This window comes from Scyliorhinus torazame, chromosome 4 (genome assembly GCF_047496885.1).
Source record: "Scyliorhinus torazame isolate Kashiwa2021f chromosome 4, sScyTor2.1, whole genome shotgun sequence".
Lineage (NCBI taxonomy): Eukaryota > Metazoa > Chordata > Chondrichthyes > Carcharhiniformes > Scyliorhinidae > Scyliorhinus > Scyliorhinus torazame.
This window is the reverse complement of record NC_092710.1, coordinates 295,448,021-295,468,554: the sequence shown is the minus strand read 5'-3', so window position 1 is coordinate 295,468,554 and position 20,534 is coordinate 295,448,021. Positions and strand designations below refer to the sequence as shown.

At 48.2% G+C, this 20,534-nt stretch overlaps 1 protein-coding gene across 3 annotated transcripts in view; it reads left to right on the top strand.

The window, feature by feature from the left end:
- Positions 1–20,534, top strand: part of scml4 (Scm polycomb group protein like 4) — a 185,906-nt gene that overhangs the window by 4,992 nt on the left and 160,380 nt on the right. For all 3 annotated transcript variants that reach the window (XM_072499955.1, XM_072499953.1, XM_072499954.1), the window contains exon 3: positions 4,501–4,630. In XM_072499955.1, coding sequence (XP_072356056.1) covers positions 4,501–4,630 — 130 coding nt within the window. The remainder of the gene's footprint in view (positions 1–4,500; positions 4,631–20,534) is intronic.

Sequence of the window (20,534 nt, the reverse complement as noted above, 5' to 3'; positions counted from 1 at the left end):
CCCTTGATTCCCATTGACTTCAGTTTTACTCGGGCTCCTTAATGCCATACTCAGTCAAATGTTGCCTTGATGTCACTCTCACCTCACCTCTGGAGTTCAGCTCTTTTGTCCATGTTTGGATCAAGGTTGTAACAAATTCAGGAGCTGAGTGGCCCTGATGGTTGAGCATCAGTGAGCAGGTTATTTCAGTATAAGTGTCACTTGATAGCACTGTCAATGATCGCTTCTATCAATTTGCTGATTATGAATAGTAGACTGATGGTTTGATAATTGGCCAGATAGGACTTTTCCTGCTTTTTGAGGAAGATCATGTTGAGACAATTTTCCACATTTTTGAGTAAGTAGGAACAGTAATAGACCATTCAGCCTGTCAAGCTTGCACCCCCATTAAATTTGATCATTGCTGATTATCTACCTCAACACCACTTTCATGCACTATCTCCATATCCCTTGATGTCATTAGTCTCTAGAAATCTATCAATCTCTGTTTTGAACATGTTCAGTGACTGAGCTTTCACAGCCTCCCGGGGTAGAGAATCCCACAGATTGACTGCCCTCTGACTGAAGAAATTCCTCCTCATCTCAGTCCTAAATGGCTTACCCCTTATCCTGAGATTATGTTCCCTCGTGTTAGGTTCAGCAGCCAGGGGTAACATCTTATCTGCATCCACTCTGTCACACCCTGTAAGAATTTTGTAAGTTTCAACGAGGTTACTCCTCATTCTTTGAAGCTGTAGGGAATACAGACCCAGTCTCCCCAATCTCTCTTCATAAGACAATCCTGCCATCCCAGGGTGATCTGGGATGAATATTTGGTGAACTTAAATTGCACTCCCTCTATGGCAAGTATATACTTATATGAGGAGACCAAAACTGTACACAATACTCCAGGTAAGGTCCCACTAAGACTCTTATGCAACTGGAGCAAGACATCTTGACTCCTGTACTCAAATCCCCTTACAATGAAGGCCAACACACCATTTATCTTCCTAATTGCCTGCTGTACCTGTATGGTAACCTTCACTGATTCATGAACAAGGGCATCCAGATGCCCGTGTACTAGCTGTACTGGAACAGCTTGGCAGGGGGCACGGCTAGTTCTGGAGCACAAGTCTTCAGTACTATTGTTGGAATGTTGCCAGGGCCCAGAGCCTTTGCAGAATCCAGTGCCTTCAGCTGTTTCTTCATATCATGTGGAGTGAATCACATTGCCTGAAGAATGGCATCTGTGATGTTGAGACTTCAGGAAGAGGCTGAGATGGATTATCCATTCAGCACTTCTAGCTGAAGATGGTTGCACATGTTTCAGCCTTCTGCTCTTTCTCAATAATGCAAGAAGGCGGTGAAAACATGATTCTCCCTGCATCAGTGCAAAAATAGAGCCTTTTCCACATCCTCAAATGCAATATAATGGTGTTCTAGGTAATTATCCTCTCACTTTCTTATCATGTTATCCTTTAAGTCTTTTTACTGAGCATTTAGATTGAACTAAAATAATACTTAGTAATAATAATAATAATAATAATAATAACAATAATAAACTTTTATTGTCAGAAATATGAAGTTACTTTGAAAAGCCCCTTATTCACATTGAATGGGTAAAATCCAGTTCAAGTTTAAATGTTACATTTTCAATTTTCCCCACATTTTACTCTCTCAGCCCCTCCCATCTATTTCTACCTTTGGAGAGCTGGGTAGAAAAATAACTTAAGTGTCTTTCCCAGTGCTCTTAGCACAAAAGAAAGTCCTCCTTTAATACTACACAATGCTTAGTTTTAATACAGGCTTTTCACTTTCCAAATGAATGCTCAAAAGGATCCTTTCCAGTTTGTCCTTATGTTTTCACTGGAGTAGGATGGCATGGTGGGGCAGTGGTTAGCACTGCTGCCTCACGGCGCTGAGGACCCGGGTTCAATCCTGGCCCCAGATCACTGTCTGTGTGGAGTTTGCACGTTCTCCCTATGTCTGTGTGGGTCTCACCCCCACAACCCAAAGATGTGCAGGGTAGGTGGATTGGCCACGCTAAATTGCCCCTGAATTGGGAAAAAAAATGTTTTCACCGGTGTACAGGCTCTCTCTCAAGAAGAAAGAATCATCTAATCTTCACAAAACTTAGACTCATTAAAACGGTGGAGACATAAATAATATACATTCCTTAATTGGGAAAATGTGACTCTGATGGATATGGAAAGCTTAGTGAGAGTACCTCATCTACTTCATCAGTTTATAGATTGTATAGATATGCTATAGGTAATTTAGTGTGGTCACATGTGCCTAATATCGTAGCTTTTTAGTTTTAGAAAGTGAATTTTAAAATATAATTTCAGTGGGAAAAAGTCCCGGGTAAACACTAGAGCCTGACAAACCATACAGACTTAAGATAATTACAATTCAAAAGGTAACTTGCATAAAGTGTTGAAAGTCTTAAAACGGCAGCTGGGCTTACTTAGCCAAAGAACTGGAGACATGCAGTTATTCCAGCAAAGGATTAAAGTGGTTTTCCAAAGCTGAGGAAAGCTTTGCACTCTGACTTAGAAACAGGCCATGTGTGTCAAATCATCATGGCGATGGGTGGAGCTTACTGAAAATCTTGAGTTTTAGGTTTTTCTCTGGAAATTCGATTAGTGCATAGCCAACAGGCAAGACTAGTTGAAGTTTGGAAAAGCAGCTAATAGACTGTGTAAGCTCTGGGTCTTATGCAGCTTGGAAGCACCTTGGAAGTCAAAAAATAAAACCGAATGTACACCTGAAGTGGAGTTGGTCCATTGTCCATGCTGCAGCCTGCGATTGGGAGCTCGTATTCAGTGTAAGACAAAGTTGGTAAGGGGAAAAAAATGACTGGAAGATTAGTTTTGCTGAAAAATAGCAGGAAAAACTAAGGAGGTTTGAAATGAATCCTGGGAAGCTGTGAATTTCCTGTGGGCTGATCCCAGAGAAGAAGTGAATGAACTTTCAAGATCCATGTAATATTTAAGGGAATTCTTGGAGTGGGGGTCGGGGAAGTAAAAAATAGAACTAGGTTTATTCCACAAGTCTTTATAAGATATATTAAGTTAGTGGTGATCTCTTCATACAAACAATGTTGACTTTGTTTAAAAATGTCAGATCTTGCATAATTCTGTTAGTTAATTGCTGGGTGTTTGGATTTCTTCTTTAAACATTACTGGTCCCTAACAGGATTGTAACATTGTACAGAATTGTGAAATGGGGACACCACTCTCCGTTTTATATTGGTTTCCACTGCTCTACCGTATCAACATTTTAGCAAATAGATTCAGGGAATGTAAAAAAAATTTGTGTTGCAAGAGCAGGGGCAGACCCTCTGTTAAATGATCCATTTATTCAGATCTGTTTTGCACCTCTTTCTGGATCCCTAGGGAACATCTCTTGTCAAATTCTGAAAATAAGGAACTAATCTTTTATCCTTACTCTTTGTCCCCTACCTCTCAAACATTACCAAATTGTCGAACTATTTGTAAACCACACTGCCGAGCAGTAGATTGAAAATTCTGTTTTAAATTGTCAACTCTCTAATATCACACCATACAACAGTTCGCTGATTACTTCTGAGATAAAACTACAGCAGAATATGGAACATCACAAAATAATTTCTCCTAATCTGATAAACAGAATTACAGCATGAAGCCCTCTGCATTATTTGGGTCCCAAACAAATGGTGAACAAAACAACTTTGTACTTTGTGACTTATCAAGGCACAATCTTGCATGTTGAATATAAATTGTATGATTGCAAGTTGGACCTCTTTGGCCTTCTGGTCCATAGGGGATTTTGAATTTTAATTGGCTGCTGTTGACAAAATGTGGACCTGGCCCTGAAGTGGTCTCCTTCCCCCAGCTTTCAGACCCTGCTCCGCGATCCCGGCCACCATCATAAAATCCAGGCCTATAAATGTTCTGACCATGCTGGTCTAACTGACGGCAAAAAGCAAATTGGTATTATTTCCAATGTGCACTTTGAAAGGGGTTTATTGGCTATAAAACACTTCCCAAAGTCCAAAGTTGTGGAAGGCTCCACACAAATGCAAGCTCAGTAGTAACACTGTTACTTCACAGCTCCAGGGTCCAAGGTTCGATTCCCGGCTTGGGTCACTGTCTGTGCGGAGTCTGCACGTTCTCCCCTTGGCTGCATGGGTTTCCTCCGGGTGCTCTGGTTTCCTCCCACAGTCCAAAGATATGCAGGTTAGTGGATTGGCCATGATAAATTGCCCTTAGTGTCTAAAAAAGGGTAGGTGGGATTACTGGGTTACGGGGATGGGGTGGAGGAGTTGGCTTGAGTAGGGTGCTCTTTTCAAGGGGCCGGTGCAGGCCCGAAGAGCCGAATGGCCTCCTGCACTGTAAATTCTATGATTCCTTTCATTTACCTGCTCCGTCACGAGTCACAACGCTGAAACCTTCACAAACGTAACAATTGCAGACAAAGGTAAGCCGAATATTTTTGAAAGTTTCACTAGTTATTTCACGTTCTCTCTTGTTATGGCAGAGGAAGCCCCGTATTCCACAAAGTCCTCCACCCATCTCGCCCACCTTAAGTACTCCAGAGCCAGACACCAGCACCGTCCCCCAGGATGCAGCGACTGTGCCCAGCTCAGCGATTTCCCAAGCACTGACAGGTAGGAGGAGAAACAAACTGATAACTATGGGTTGCCAAGGGCAGTTTAAGGAATGGGGATCGATTTCAGATGAAATTATGATTAATACACAGCCACTGTGACAATCACAGTTCATTGTATCATGAAATGGAACTAGTTTGGCCAACTGGTACATTCAATTTGTTAAACTAGTAACGCGTGACTTTGCTAGCGGAATCTGGATGTGTTTGAATTGAGAACAAACCTGGTTTATTTACTAATCAATTCCATTCTGGTACTTTAAATAAAGGTTCAACTCACTGCTTTGACAATTAGGAGAATGGTCACCCACAGTCAGTTTGCGACAATAGGCTACTGAGCTCATGTTTTTAAAAAGATTTTCTTGAGATGTGGATGACACTGGCAAGGTATTATTTACTGCTCATTCTTTGCTGCTTCGGGTGCATTAAGAGTAGCCATTTGGTACAACTGAGTGGCTGCTGAGCTGTTTGAAGGACTAGTTGGCCTGGACTGCACTGTGGGGAGTCACATGAAGGCCATACTGGGTAAGGATCGCAGATTTCCTTCCCCAAAGGACATCAGTGAACCGGTTGGGTTTTTCTGACAATCCAAGAGTTTCATCTTCACAATTATTGCGACAAACTTTCAATTCCAGGTTTTTATTGATTGAATTTAAATTATCTGGTGGCATTTGAGTCTTAACAGAGTATTAACCTAGGCTTCACTACACCACCGTCCCCATAATATACAAGATGCACTGCAGCAATTCAGCAAGGCTTCTTCAACAGCTCCTTCCAAACCCCCACTTTACCAGCAAGAAGGACACAAAACAAAGAAAAGTACAGCACAGGAACAGGCCCTTTGGCCCTCCAAGCCTGTGCTGACCATGCTGCCCGTCTAAACTAAAATCTTCTACACTTCCTGGGTCCGTATCTCTCTATTCCCATCCTATTCATGTATTTGTCAAGATGCTCCTTAAATGTCACTATTGTCCCTGCTTCCACCACCTCCTCCGGTAGCGAGTTCCAGGCACCCACTACCCTCTGTGTAAAAAACTTGCCTCGTACATCTCCTCTAAACCTTGCCCCTCGCACCTTAAACCTATGCCCCCTAGTAATTGACCCCTCTACCCTGGGAAAAAGCCTCTGACTATCCACTCTGTCTATGCCCCTCATAATTTTGTAGACCTCTATCAGGTCGCCCCTCAACCTCCGTCGTTCCAGTGAGAACAAACTAAGTTTATTCAATCACTCCTCATAGCTAATGCCCTCCATACCAGGCAACATACTAGTAAATCTCTTCTGCACCTCACTAAAGCCTCCACATCCTTCTGGTAGTGTGGCGACCAGAATTGAACACTATACTCCAAGTGTGGCCTAACTAAGGTTCTATACAGCTGCAACATGACTTGCCAATTCTTATACTCAATGCCCCGGCCAATGAAGGCAAGCATGCCGTATGCCTTCTTGACTACCTTCTCCACGTGTGTTGCCCCTTTCAGTGACCTGTGGACCTGTACACCTAGATCTCTCTGACTGTCAATACTCTTGAGGGTTCTACCATTCACTGTATATTTCCTACCTGCATTAGACCTTCCAAAATGCATTACCTCACATTTGTCCAGATTAAACTTCATCTGCCATCTCTCCGCCCAAGTCGCCAAATGATCTACATCCTGCTGTATCCTCTGACAGTCCTCATTGCTATCCGCAATTCCACCAACCTTTGTGTCGTCTGCAAACTTACTAATCAGACCAGTTACATTTTCTCCAAATCATTTATATATACTATGAACAGCAAAGGTCCCAGCACTGATCCCTGCGGAACATCACTAGTCACAACCCTCCAATCAGAAAAGCACCCTTCCATTGCTACTCTCTGCCTTCTATGACCTAGCCACGGGCAGCAGACGCACGAGAACACCACAGGTTCCCCTGCAGGTCACACACCACTGTGACTTGTATCTACATCACCGTTCTTCACTGTCGCTGCGTCAAAATCCTGAAACTGATACCTAACACCACATGGACTGCAGTAGTTCAAGAAGGTGGCTCACTTCCATGTCCTCAAAGGCAATTAGCGATGGGCAATAAATACTAACATCCCCTGAAACAATTTTTAAAAAAAGAGTCAACCAGATTGTGTGGAATTGGAGTCATGTAAACCAGATCGGTTCAGGGTGACAAGCCACTTCCCTGAATCACATAAATTAATGGAGTCGCGTTCTTGTAACAATTCTGTTATTTTCATGGTCACTTTTCTGATGTCAACCCAACAATTATATTGAATATAATTCATAATTTTGCCACCTGACTTGGATGTGAAGTTACGTGATGGAATTTAATGGTAGCAGAGGTGGGCCCTTCCACCTGCTGAAGAGCTGGTGACAACCCCATCACAGCCATTTCAGGAAAGCTTGAGGGGGTTTAATCCCACTCACACACTCTAATAATAATAATAATTGCTTATTGTCACAAGTAGGCTTCAATGACGTTACTATGAAGCCCCTAGTATCCATATTCCGGCGCCTGTTCGGGGAGGCTGGTACGGGAATTGAACCCACACTGCTGGCATTGTTCTGCATTACAAGCCAGCTGTTTAGCCCATTGTGCTAAACAAGCCCCTAAACCAGTCTCTGCCAGCCATTTCCCATCTCTGAGAACTGCTAGCCAATCAGAGGTTTGGTGGCCATTGTCAGTAGGCCCTGAGGAGGATTGTCACTAGAACCCCAGAATCGAGGGAAGTGGGCGTGTTCGCCAGGGTCACCATTCAGGCAGGCCCTGGCAAGTGGAGGGGGGCGCAATATTGGGTTGGTGTAAAGGGTAGGACTGGCTTCCCACATTCTTTCCCTTGCAGCCAATAGGTCCTCCATTGGACACAGAGTGCCAGAGAAGATGAAAGCACCCCTATCCCACGACAGACTGCAGGCAGATCGGCCAAGGTTTACCTTGCAGCTTGACCGCATGGTGTGGTCTCCACTCACCGCTGGTTGAATACCAATAGCGCCAGCATGAGACCTACATGTGGCTATTTACGAGCTTCAATTGGCTTCTGGGCAAGAGGACCAATTTGGACCCTCCAGAGTCCTCCAGCCCCATTAAATGACACTACATTTCCTAGCCTGCCCTCAGGAGCATTAAATTGCACTCATCATCTTTACATTAATTGCCTAGCCTTGAACCAATGCTATTTCTTGCAATGACATTAAGGTTGTGCAGGACCTGCAAAGTCTACAGCCACTTCTTCCATCCGGGACTAAGTCCTATGGTGAGGGTGGGAATGGGGAGTGTTTCCCAATGCAGCAGCCAGCGGGAAACCACACCTTGGCTGGGATTCTCCCGGAATTTGGGGGGGCGGCCCGTACCGGCGGCAAGAGTGGCGTGAACCACTCCGGCGTCGGGCCGTCCGGAAGTTGCGGAATCCTCCGCACGTCCGGGTCTAGGCTGGCAGAGGTTGGCGCCGCGCCAACAGGTGCCAAAGGGCCTCTGCCCGCCGGTGCGAGTTGGCGCATGCGCAGGACTGCCAGCGTGTTTCCTGCGCATGCGCAGGGGGTTTCTTCTCCGCGCGCCCATGGCGGAGCCTTACAGAGGCCGGCGAGGAGGGAAAGAGTGCCCCCACGGCACAGGCCCGTCCGCTGATCGGTGCGCCCCGATCGTGGGCCAGATCCCCCAACCCCCCCCAGGACCCCGCTAAACAGCCAAAACGCCAGGTCCCGCCGTGATGGACCATGTCCATTTCACGCCGGCGGAACTGGCCAGGAACGGGTGGCCACTCGGCCCATCGGGGCATGGAGAATTGCCGTGGGGGCCACTGCTAACGGCCCCCGACCAGCGCGGCGCGATCCCCGCCCCCGCCCGAAAACCGGCGCCGGAGAATTCGGCAGCCAGCGTCGGAGCGGCGAGGCGGGATTCACGCCGCTTCCCCGGCGGGTCGGAGAATCACGCTCCTTATCTTTCAGCCCCGATCTCATTAATTCTGCACCTGAGTGTTTAGCGCCATATTTCATGGCAGGACAGGCATGATGGCGCAAGTCCTACTATCATATCTGGGTGCCATATTGAAAAGGTGCCCAATATCACTATACTACTATTGAAGAAAGAAGATGGATCTCCAGGAACACTCTGAGGCTGGAAGATGGACCTCTTCAATGACAATGAGCCTAGAATATCCACCTGTGGATGCTTCCCACACCCACTGCTGTGGTGTTCTGGGGTCCAGGATTGCTGGTGGCTTCCATTCAAAACTCCAGGGACAGCCCCAGGGATTGTTCAGCTGGGACCGACATTTGCGTGTACATTGTTCCAGAGGTGCTGTGGACCCGCGTGTCTCCCCACTGATATTGAGAGAATCGAGCATGGGTCGCAGATTCCGCTTGGGCCTTCACCTACTGGCGAGATGCAAATCAGTCACATTGGCCTCCAGTGCGTTTTCTGATCCGCCACGGCGGGCACCAGCGGAAGGTCTCGCGGGAAATTTGTGCCGGGGTAAAGCCGATTTTTGGAATCTCGCCAAATTCCCCCTGTGGCTGAGGAGGGGGCCCTTAAACGACCGTTAATTGGCCACTTAACGGCATCAATTGGTACTTGGTGAGTGGGCTATCTGACATCCCCCCCATGGGGACCTTTAGGGGTGGGCAGGGTCAGGTGAGTGATGGGCAGGGTACTCCCAACATGGAACTCACTTTTACAATTCCTCAAGATACTGAAGCAGTCCGTGTCCAGATGCAACAAGACCTGGACAACATTCAGGCTTGGGCTGACAAGTGGCAAGTAACATTTGCAACACACAAGTGTTAGGGAATGACCATCTCCCACAAGAGAGAATCTGACCATCTCCCCTCGACATTTAACGGCATTACCATCGCTGAATCCCCCAATATCAATATCCTGTAGGTTACCATTGTCCAAACATTGAACTGGACTAGCCATATAAATATCGTGGCTGCAAGAGCGGGTCAGAGGCGGGGACCTTTGTCGTGAGTAACTCACCGCCTGAATCTCCAAAGTCTGCCGACCACCTACAAAGCACATGTCAGGAGTGTGATGGAATATTCTCAATTTGTCTGGATGAGTGCAGCTCATGAGGCGGTGGAGTAATGGTATTGTTATTGGATTAGTAATCTAGAGACCCAGGGTAATGCTCTGGGGTCCCAGGTTCAAATCCCACCACTGCAGAGGGTGAAGCTTGAATACAATATGAAAATAAATCTGGAATTAAATCTAATGATGACCACAAAAACATTGCCAATTGTCCTTAAAGCCCACCTAGTTCACTAATGTCCTTCAGGGAAGGAAATCTGCCGACCTTACCCGGTCTGGCCTACATGTGACTCCAGACCCACACAGCCATGCGGTTGAGTCTTAACTCCCCCCCCCCCCCCCCCCCCCCACTGAAATGGCCTCACAAGCCACTCAGATCATGGGCAATTAGGGATGGGCAACAAACAGCCCAGCCAGCGATGCCCACACCCCAAGAACGAATGTAAAAAAAGCTCCAACAACGCTCAAGAAGCTCAACACCACCCAGGATAAAGCAGCCTGCTTGATCGCCACCCCATCCACCTCCAGCCCATAGTGCCATCCGTATGCACCATCTACAAGGTGCGCTGCAAAAGCTCACCAAGACTCCTTTGACGGCACCTTCCAAACCCACGACCTGTACTGCCTCATAGGTCAAGTGAAGCAGACGCATGGGAACATCACCATCTGCAAGTTCATATGTATCTTTGGCAGGACAAGTTGAGAATTCCATTCAATGTTTGCCTGGAGGGCTTATACTACTCAGATGATTTGTGTTTCATGATGTGCTCCGCACACAGTTTGTGTATGCCCACTTCAGAAGAAACCAGAGCGGTCTAGGTCTAGTAGAAGCCTGCTCCGTGCACTGTCATGTGGACCACAATGTTTTGCACTCAATCATTTCACAATAATTTCCTTGCCCTCTATCAGTTACAGCTCACTTCATCCGAACACTTCTGAGCCCACAGCAAAAACATGGTTGCCTTAAGGAGATCTATGAACTTAAAATCGCACAACCCCTGTAAGTGGGCGGTATTCTAAAGGACAACATCACTGCGGGACACTGCACCCGATACCACTTGGAATGTCCGACATGTCCTCCAGTTTATTTAAACTGCTGTAAATATATGAATATCAAGCCTTATTAAGACTAATAGAATCATTTACAAACCAGATGATTTCTCGTAGCGTTACATATGGGAAGTCAAGGTCAAATACACCCTTTTGGTTGACTAGAGGTTAGGAGGGGAGGAATATTTGAAAAAGAGCCCATGGATTGTATTGCAGTCTTCATTTTAAACTTATACGTTCTGACATTTTTTACTATCTATGGTTTGGAAGCAAAATGTGTGGCAACTCGGCAAACAGTAGAATTGATTGGAGCACATGGGGTTTCTTTCGCACAGGCTGAGGAGGGGAGAGACATTTCAGAATGATAAATCTATGTCGGCAGTTCCCATTCGAAATGTAGACAGAGCAACTTATAATCGAAAATGTTGACACCAAATTATGCCAGCAGGAATAATGGTTTTGTGAACATCGGAAATATGAACAGAAGTAGGCTCTTCAGTCTGTTGCGCCATTTTCCCACACTCTCCTCATATCCCTCAATGGGCGCGATTCTCCGAGCCCCGCGCTGGGCCAGAGAATCGCTGCAACCGCGCCAGGCCACCACGCCGCCGGCGCGCGATTCTCCGAGGTGCGGAGAATCAACGCCATTTGCGCCGGCGCGTTTGGCACGGCGCCGGTCGCGGGCTGCTGGCCGCGGCCGGGCAGCCGATTCTCCGGCCCGGATGGGCCGAGCGGCCGCGCGGAAACGGCAGAGTCCCGCCGGCGCCGTTCACCCCTGGTCACTGCCGGCGGGAACTCTGCGCGAAGGGTCGGGCGCGGCCTGTGGGGGGGAGGAGGGGGCTCCGTCCCCGGGGGGGGGGCCTCTGATGGGGTCTGGCCCGCGATCGGGGCCCACCAATCGGCGGGCCGGCCTCTCCCCCCACCGGGCCTATTTTGTTGCGTGGCCGGCCCCTGAAACCCCACGCCATGTTGCGTAGGGGCCGGCGCGCTGAAGAAGTCCCACGCGCATGCGCGAGTTGGTGCAGCGCCCATTTGGCGCTGGGAAGGGAGGCTGGAGCGGCTGTGGGGGCCAGAATCGGTTGTCCCTGTGCCCGTTGCGCACCGTCGTGAAACGCGACGGCGCAAACACTTAGTCTCCATTTTGGAGAATCGCGCCCAATGTCTTTACAATCTAAAAATGTATTCAAAGACAGAGCGTTCACACCTCTCGGGGTAGAGAATTCTGAAGATTTAACCACCCCCCCAGTGGAGAAATCCCCCCTCATCTCAGTCCTGACTGACCTACCACTTATTCTGAGACTGTGACCCTGGTTCTGGACCCCTAGCCAGGGAGGAAACATCCTTCCTCCATCTACCCTGCCGAGCTCTGTAAGAATTTTGTACGTTTCAATGAGACCACGTCACATTCTTCTAAACTGTATCAATACATCCCCGGTCTCCTCAATCTCTCCACATAGGACAGTCTTGTCATCCCATGAATCAATCTCATGGTCAAGTACTGATCCTTGTGGTACCCCCACTAGTCACAGCCTGCCAACATGAGAATGACTCATTTCTTCCTACGCTCTGTTTTCTATCTGTTAACCAATTCTCAGTCCATTCCAGTATATTACTCCCATTCCCCATGTGCTCTAATTTTGCTTGCTAACCTTTTGCGTGGGACCTTACCAAAAACGTTCTGAAAATCCAAATATACCATATTGACTGGTTTCCCCTTATCTATTCTGCTAGTTACACCCTCAAAAAACTGCTGCAGGTTTGTCAAACATGATTTCCCTTTCATAAACCCATGTTGACTCCACCCTATCCTACCAGTATTTTCGAAGCGTTCAGTTATCACATCCTTTATAACAGATTCCAGCATTTCCCCTACTTCTGGGTCGGGATTCTCCGCCGGTGGGGGTCTCCGTTTTGCGGGTGCCCGAGGGTTTCCCGACGGCGCGGGGCTGCCCCACAATGGGAAACCCCTTTGACCGGCCGGCGTAACGGATAATCCCGCCGGCGGGTCGTGGCAGAAAGGTGGCTCGGCGGAGAATCCAGCCCCTGATGTCAGACTAACAGGTCTATAGGGTGCTATTCTCCCCCCCCCCACGCCGGGTGGGAGAATTGGTGGGGCGCCACACGAATCGCGCCACGCCGCCCCGACCCCCGCACGTGGGGGGCGATTCTCCGATATGGAGGCCAAGTGTTCGCGCCGTCGTGAATGCCGTCGCGTTTCTCCAGCGTCCTTACGCGGTGCCAAATGGGCACCGTGCCAACCCACGCATGCGCAGTTGGGCCGCGCCATCCTGCACCTGCGCGGGGAACATCTTACACACGCCGGCCCCTCACCAACATGGGGCCGGTGTTCTGGGGCCGCACGCGGAAGGAGGTAGGCCCGGGGGGGGAAAGGCCGGCCCGCCGATCGGTGGGCCCCGATCGCGGGCCATACCCCATCGGAGGTTACCCCGGTGGAGGAGCCCCCTTCCCTCCCCCACAGGCCGCCCCTTAGCGTTCCCGCAGAGTTCCCGCCGGCAGCGACCAGGGGCGGACGGCACCGGCGGGAACCTGTCGCATCATAGTGGCCGCTCGGCCCACCCGGCCGGAGAATCGGTGCTCGCCGGTTCTCTGTGCGGCCCGGTGCGAATCGCGCGCCGCTTGTTTCCGGGAGTGGGAGAATCGCGTGCGGGGGTCAGGGCGGCATGGCCCGATTCGCGCGGCGCCCCAGCGATTCTCCCACCCGGCGTGGGGAGGGGGGGGGGGAGAATAGCGCCCACGGAATAGCGCCCACGGGCAGCACGGTAGCATTGTGGATAGCACAAATGCTTCACAGCTCCAGGGTCCCAGGTTCGATTCTGGCTTGGGTCACTGTCTGTGCGGAGTCTGCACATCCTCCCCGTGTGGGCGTGGGTTTCCTCCGGGTGCTCCGGTTTCCTCCCACAGTCCAAAGATGTGCGGGTTAGGTGGATTGGCCATGCTAAATTGCCCATAGTGTCCAAAATTGCCCTAAGTGCCCTTGGTGTTGGGTGGGGTTACTGGGTTATGGGGATAGGGTGGAGGTGTGGACCTTGGGTAGGGTGCTCTTTCCAAGAGCCGGTGCAGACTCGATGGGCCGAATGGCCACCTTCTGCACTGTAAATTCTATGTAAATTCTATGATTCTCCCATCCCCCGGAAACCAGCGGCGCGCGATTCGCACCGGGCCGCTCGGGAGAACCGGCGAGCGGCGATTCTCCGGCCGGATGGGCCGAGCGGCCGCTACGGTACGACGTGCGTGCGTAAGACGTTCCCCACGCATGCGCAGGATGCCGCGGCTCAACTGCGCATGCGCAGGTTGGCACGGTGCCCATTTGACACCGCGTAAGGACGCTGGAGCGCCGTGAACCGCTCCGTGCTGGTCCCCTGTGGGGGCCAGAATAGGTCGTGCCCGGGCCCTGTTCACGCCGTAGTGAAACGCGACGGCGTTCACAACGGCGCGAACATTTGGCCTCCATATCGGAGAATCGCACCCATAGTTCCTTGTTTTCTCTCTCCCTCCTTGAACAGTGCGGTGACATTTGCCAACTTCCAATCTGTAGTAACCATTCCAGAATCTATAGAATTTTGGAAGATGATCACCAATGCATCTATGAAGCCACCTCATTCAACACTCTGGGACATAGATCATCATGTCCAGGGGATTTATCTACTTCCAGTCTCATTAATTTCTCCAATACTACTTTTTTATTCAAGCCAATCTCTTGGTCCTGCTAGTTCCTTGGTTCTCTAGCTATTTAAGGAGTCTTTTTGTATCTTCCTCCATGAAGACAAACACAAAGTATTTGTTTAGTTTCTCTCCAATTTCCTTATTTCCGATTATAAATTCATAGAATCCCTACATTACAGAAGGCCATTCGGCCCATCGAGTCGGCACAAACCCTTCAAGTGAAGACCCTGCCTCGGCCCACTCCCCTCATCCAATCCCCTCAACCCATTCAACCTGCACATCCCTGGACACTAATGGGCAATTTATCATGGCCAACCCACTTAACCTGTACATCTTTGGACTGTGAGAGGAAACCAGAGCACCCAGAGTAAACCCACGCACACACGGGGAGAAAGTGCAAACTCCACACAGTCACCCAATGCTGAGATTAAATCCAGGTCTCTGGTGCTGTGAGGCAGCAGTGCTAACCACTGTGCCACCATGCTGCCCTAAATTCTCCTGTCTCTGCCTGTAGTGGGCCCACATTTGTCGTTGTTCATCTTTTTCTTTTTACATACCTATAGGAGCTTTTTAAGTCCATTCTTATATTTCTTGCAAGTTTACTCTCATTCTATTTTTCTTCCTCAGTTTCTTGGTCCTCCTTTACTGAATTCTAAAATGCCCCCTCAAGTGTACTACATTTTTTGGCATCTTTCTAAGTCTCTAATACAATCTTTGACTTCTCTTGTTAGCTGTGGATGTATCACTTTTCCTGTTGGCTATTCATGCCTCAAAGGAATGTATAATTGTTGTAAACCATGTATTAATTCTTTAAATGCGAGTCATTGCCTCTCTGCCATCATACCGTTCAGCGGTTTCTCCCAATCTACCACAACCAACTTGCCCCTCGTATCTTGTAGTTTCCTTTATTTTGATTTAAGATCTTGTTTCAGACTGAACTACATTGAGATCACTGACTTTGAAGTCTTGCTTTTTAATCTCTTTATTAGCTCTCTAAAATTTACTTTCAGGACCTCGTCCTTCTTTCTACCTATGTAGTTGGTGTTGATGTTGATTTGTTATGTTGTAGGAGTAACATAAGCGGCTTCCTTGTGGAGCACTTGACAAAGGAAGGTTCGGACGTGGAGATAACTTCAACATGTTTATTAAACTATTTACACTTCTATTACTCGGGTTCGACACTACTGCTAATCCTACTATAGCTACCCAGACTGACTAACCAGTTGCTGCAGTCCACGTGGTGGGTGTAATTTTGAATCAACCCTGTGTCTCTACTCACTGACTGTCTCCCCTGGAAAGAGGCAGATCATGTGTGTGATGTCCTTTATATATGGGTTGGTGTAATGCCCCCTGTGGTCGTGTCACCTCCTTGTGTATCGTGAATGTCCATTGGTCGCGTCCCATCTGACTGATCCATTGGTTGAGTGTGTGTGTGTGTGATGTTTCTGGTGCTCCCTCTAGTGTCTAGCTAGCCTACATACATTTACATTGATGCACATCACCACATCCCCTTTTTTTATATGTTCCATATTTTCTGCACACTTTGAGAAAATTGAACAAAGAACAGGTAGATAAGGTAAGGTATAGGAACAGTGATTAAACAATAAGTCCAAATCATTCGTGTGAGTCCATAAACCATCAATCATCATGGTCAAATGTCTCTCTTGGTTATGAACGCCATCAATGTACCTGTGCCACAGGACCAAGAAGTGGTCAAATCACTTCGCTGTCTGATTTGGAGTCCCTTTCTTTTTCGGTGTTTGTGATGGTGCTGTCGGATGGCATCTTGTAGCTGATAAGGTGTTGACGTTGAAGAGGTACCATCAACAGTATCATTCGAGGTCATGGATGTGCCATATGTTGAAGTTGGATAAGACTGTACATACTGGTTCTGGTCACATGCTGTGCAGGAAGGGTGATCCTGCTGAGAACCGTTGAAGCTTGTCGAATTGGAAACAGAATCGCTGCTCACATAAATTCCTGGTGATGATGTGAAACTAGAACCTTGCATCTGATCGGAATATGCCGTCTGGCCAGGCTGTGGTGCAGCAAATCCTGGGCTGTAACTAAGGCATCCAGTCTGTACTGCAGATTGCGCTTGCGGTAGTCCTCCTTCGGTCTTGATTCTATTAGTGGGCAATCCGCAGTGCTGGCCTGTTTGAGAATATGCTGCATAGACTGCTGGCTGCTGCATGCCTGAATACTGGGTTTGTCCAGCATGAGCTGTCATTGGCAGCACTGCTGGTGTGGAAACAATGTGTGGATATAGCTGTGGTGAATATTGGTGTGTTCCTCTTGGACTGTAGCTGCTGCTTGTTATTACTGACCCAGTATAATTGTTAAGTGATCCGTCTCCTGTCGTTGTGGCATCTGCTGTCACCCTGAGCGTGCCATCACTGAGGTTGCGGCACTCCCTGTCTGCAGTAAAGTCCGGCTTACGTGAATCAGAGTCAGCGTTTGGTTGCTCCCCATCTGGAGTCTGGTCTGTTTTAACTGAGTCAGTGTTGGTTTGTTGATGCTCCCCGTCCGGACTCTTAGCCGGTTCACTGGAGTCAGCTGAGATTTCTTGAAGCTGCACGTCTGGAGTCGGAACATGCAGGAATGCATTGACTTGTGGAGAGGTTTGAGCAAATGAGGGTGGAAGTATCGTGGTGTCACCGGAGTCACCAGTGGTCTCACAGTGATCGTCGAGTGCCTCTGTACGCACTAGCTGAGGTCTGTCACTTTACACAACTTGCATGGGAAGTGGGATGCTGTCGTCACTCATCTCACATACTGCGAGTAGATCCTCAGTAGCTGCTTGTTGTTCACTTGGGTTGGGTAAATTGTCAGAGTCTTCATCTGGTGGTGCAAGCAATGTGGGTGGACTGTCATTGTCTTGCTGTTGTCCTTCATTTGGGCTTGGACTGTCATTGTCGCTTTGTTCTTCACTGTAGCATGATAGACCGTCATGGTCGTCCTGCTGTGCACTGGAGCATGGTAGACTTCCATAGTCTTCTTGCTGTTTTCTTGAGCATGGCAGACTTGCATCGTCTGCCGCTAGTTGATCAGAGGAGGTTGCTAGACCCTCATGGTCCTGTTCCTGCAAGGACTACGCGTCGGAGTTTTGTGTTTCTTCTAACGTGGAGTCTGTCCACGAGCTCGCTATGGAGGCTTGTGAGTCTGTAGTCACTTCTTGTTCGAGCAAGGACTGCGGTGTGGAGTCTTGCATGTCTTCTTTCGTAGAGTCGGGAACCCTGAGCGGTGTGTGGACCATGCTCTGTGTGGCAGCAGGCCGCTCATTCTGGGCTTGTACCGCTCTCTGTCTCTTGGTGTCAGGCCGCAGCGTAATCCTGCACGCACGAGTTGGGATGTCATATCTGCTGGGCTGAAGATCCTCAAATCCGAAGAATGAATCCGCGTCGGATTCAATACGGGGGTCGCCAATGTGCAACACGTCTAGTTGCGGATCGGATTTGGTACTGGGGTAGCCTACCAAGGTGAAAGGTTCTTCCGAGTCGTAGTCTTCTAGGACCATATCATCACTGTTTGCGTCGGAGCTGGCATTGGGCTCGCGAGGTCCAGAGAAAATGTAAAGGTCGGTATCGAAGTATTCAGGGTCGGAATCATCGGTTTGGGCTTAGGTAACTGCTTGTTGCAGGGTTCTTCAGAGGTTAATTTCATTTCCTGGTTCAATTTGAGGCATTGTGCTGCCATTCCAGGTGAAGGAAGGTTGTTTTACGGCTTTAAAAGATTTTTTCTTTGATTTGGGATGTTTCCCCTTTAAATGGGCGTGGTCCGGGGCCTCTGACGTCATGACCCATGTGACATAGCGTGTAGGAAGCGATTGCGCATGCGCAGATCGCTGTTCCTTTACCGATGGCCGTTCTCGTGATTGCGCATGCGCAGCATATTGTGCATGCGCAAGCGGACCTTCCCATTCTGCGCACTTCTCGCGCAACTGCGCAAGTGCAATCCCTTTAGAAAGATAGCCGCCGACCAAAATCGTTCTCTGCTCCGGGATTTCGGCCTCGAGGTGAATACTGGCGCTTCTCTTACCTTTTCTTGCTGGTTGGAGTGTGTTTTCCTCACAGTATTTGCCGAATTTGTCCAGGACTGCCTGGAAGTCGCTCCTGTTTTGCCCCTTGGAGAATTTGAATTTTTAAAAGATTTCTTCTGCTCTGGCACCGGCGATGGTGAGGAAAGCTCTGTTTTTTCAGGATCGACCACTTCTTCTAGTTCGGCTGCCACCAGGAAGATTTCAAACATTTGTCGGTATACCAGCCAGTTTTCACGGAGATCGCCGTGGCACTGGAGTTGCTGCGGAACCCGGATCTCGAACATCTTGCCTGGGTATCGTTGCTGGTTGTCACTGTACGCTGAGGTATGGCTATCTGGATTGAAACAGTTCAGTCCTGGTACCATGATTTGTTATGTTGTAGGTGTAACATAAGCCGCTTCCTTGTGGTATACTTGACAAAGGAAGGTTCAAACGTGGAGATAACTTCAACACGTTTATTAAACTATTTACACTTCTATTACTCAGGTTCGACACGACTGTTAATCCTACTATAGCTACCCAGACTGACTAACCAGCTGCTGCAGTCCACGTGGTGGGTGTAATATTGAATCAACCCTGTGTCTCTACTCACTGACTGTCTCCACTGGAAAGAGGCAGATCATGTGTGTGGTGTCCTTTATATATGGGTTGGTGTAATGCCCCCCTGTGGTCGTGTCACCTCCGTGTGTATCGTGAATGTCCATTGGTCACGTCCCATCTGACTGATCCATTGGTTGAGTGTGTGTGTGATGTTTCTGGTGCTGCCTCTAGTATCTAGCTAGCCGACATGTATTTACATTGATGCACATCACCACAGATGTGGACCACGATCTCTGGCTACAAGGGAACCTACGAGGGAACAAGCGGTCCTAGATCTGGTCCTGTGTAATGAGACAGGATTGATTCAGGATCTAGTAGTTAGGGATCCTCTCGGAAGGAGCGATCACAATATGGTGGAATTTAAAATACAGATGGAGGGTGAGAAGGTAAAATCAAGCACTAGTGTTTTGTGCTTAAACAAAGGAGATTACAATGGGATGAGAGAAGAACTAGCTAAGGTAGACTGGGAGCAAAGACTTTATGGTGAAACAGTTGAGGAACAGTGGAGAACCTTCCAAGTGATTTTTCACAGTGCCCAGCAAAGGTTTATACCAACAAAAATGAAGGACGGTAAAAAGAGGGAAAATCGACCGTGGATATCTAAGGAAATAAGGGAGAGTATCAAATTGAAGGAAAAAACATACAAAGTAGCAAAGATCAGTGGGAGACTAGAGGACTGGGAAATCTTTAGGGGGCAACAGAAAGCTACTAAAAAAGCTATAAAGAAGAGTAAGATAGATTATGAGAGTAAACTTGCTCAGAATATAAAAACAGATAGTAAAAGTTTCTACAAATACATAAAACAAAAAAGAGTGGCTAAGGTAAATATTGGTCCTTTAGAGGATGAGAAGGGAGATTTAATAATGGGAGATGAGGAAATGGCTGAGGAACTGAACAGGTTTTTTGGGTCGGTCTTCACAGTGGAAGACACAGAGAACATGCCAGTGACTGATGGAAATGAGGCTATGACAGGTGAGGACCTTGAGAGGATTGATATCACCAAGGAGGTAGTGATGGGCAAGCTAATGGGGCTAAAGGTAGACAAGTCTCCTGGCCCTGATGGAATGCATCCCAGAGTGCTAAAAGAGATGGCTAGGGAAATTGCAAATGCACTAGTGATAATTTACCAAAATTCACTAGACTCTGGGGTGGTCCCGGTGGATTGGAAATTAGCAAACGTGACACCACTGTTTAAAAAAGGAGGTAGGCAGAAAGTGGGTAATTATAGGCCAGTGAGCTTAACTTTGGTAGTAGGGAAGATGCTGGAATCTATCATCAAGGAAGAAATAGCGAGGCATCTGGATGGAAATTGTCCCATTGGACAGACGCAGCATGGGTTCATAAAGGGCAGGTCGTGCCTAACTAATTTAGTGGAATTTTTTGAGGACATTAACAGTGCGGTAGATAAAGGGGAGCCAATGGATGTGGTATATCTGGATTTCCAGAAAGCCTTTGATAAGGTGCCACACAAAAGGTTGTTGCATAAGATAAAGATGCATGGCATTAAGGGGAA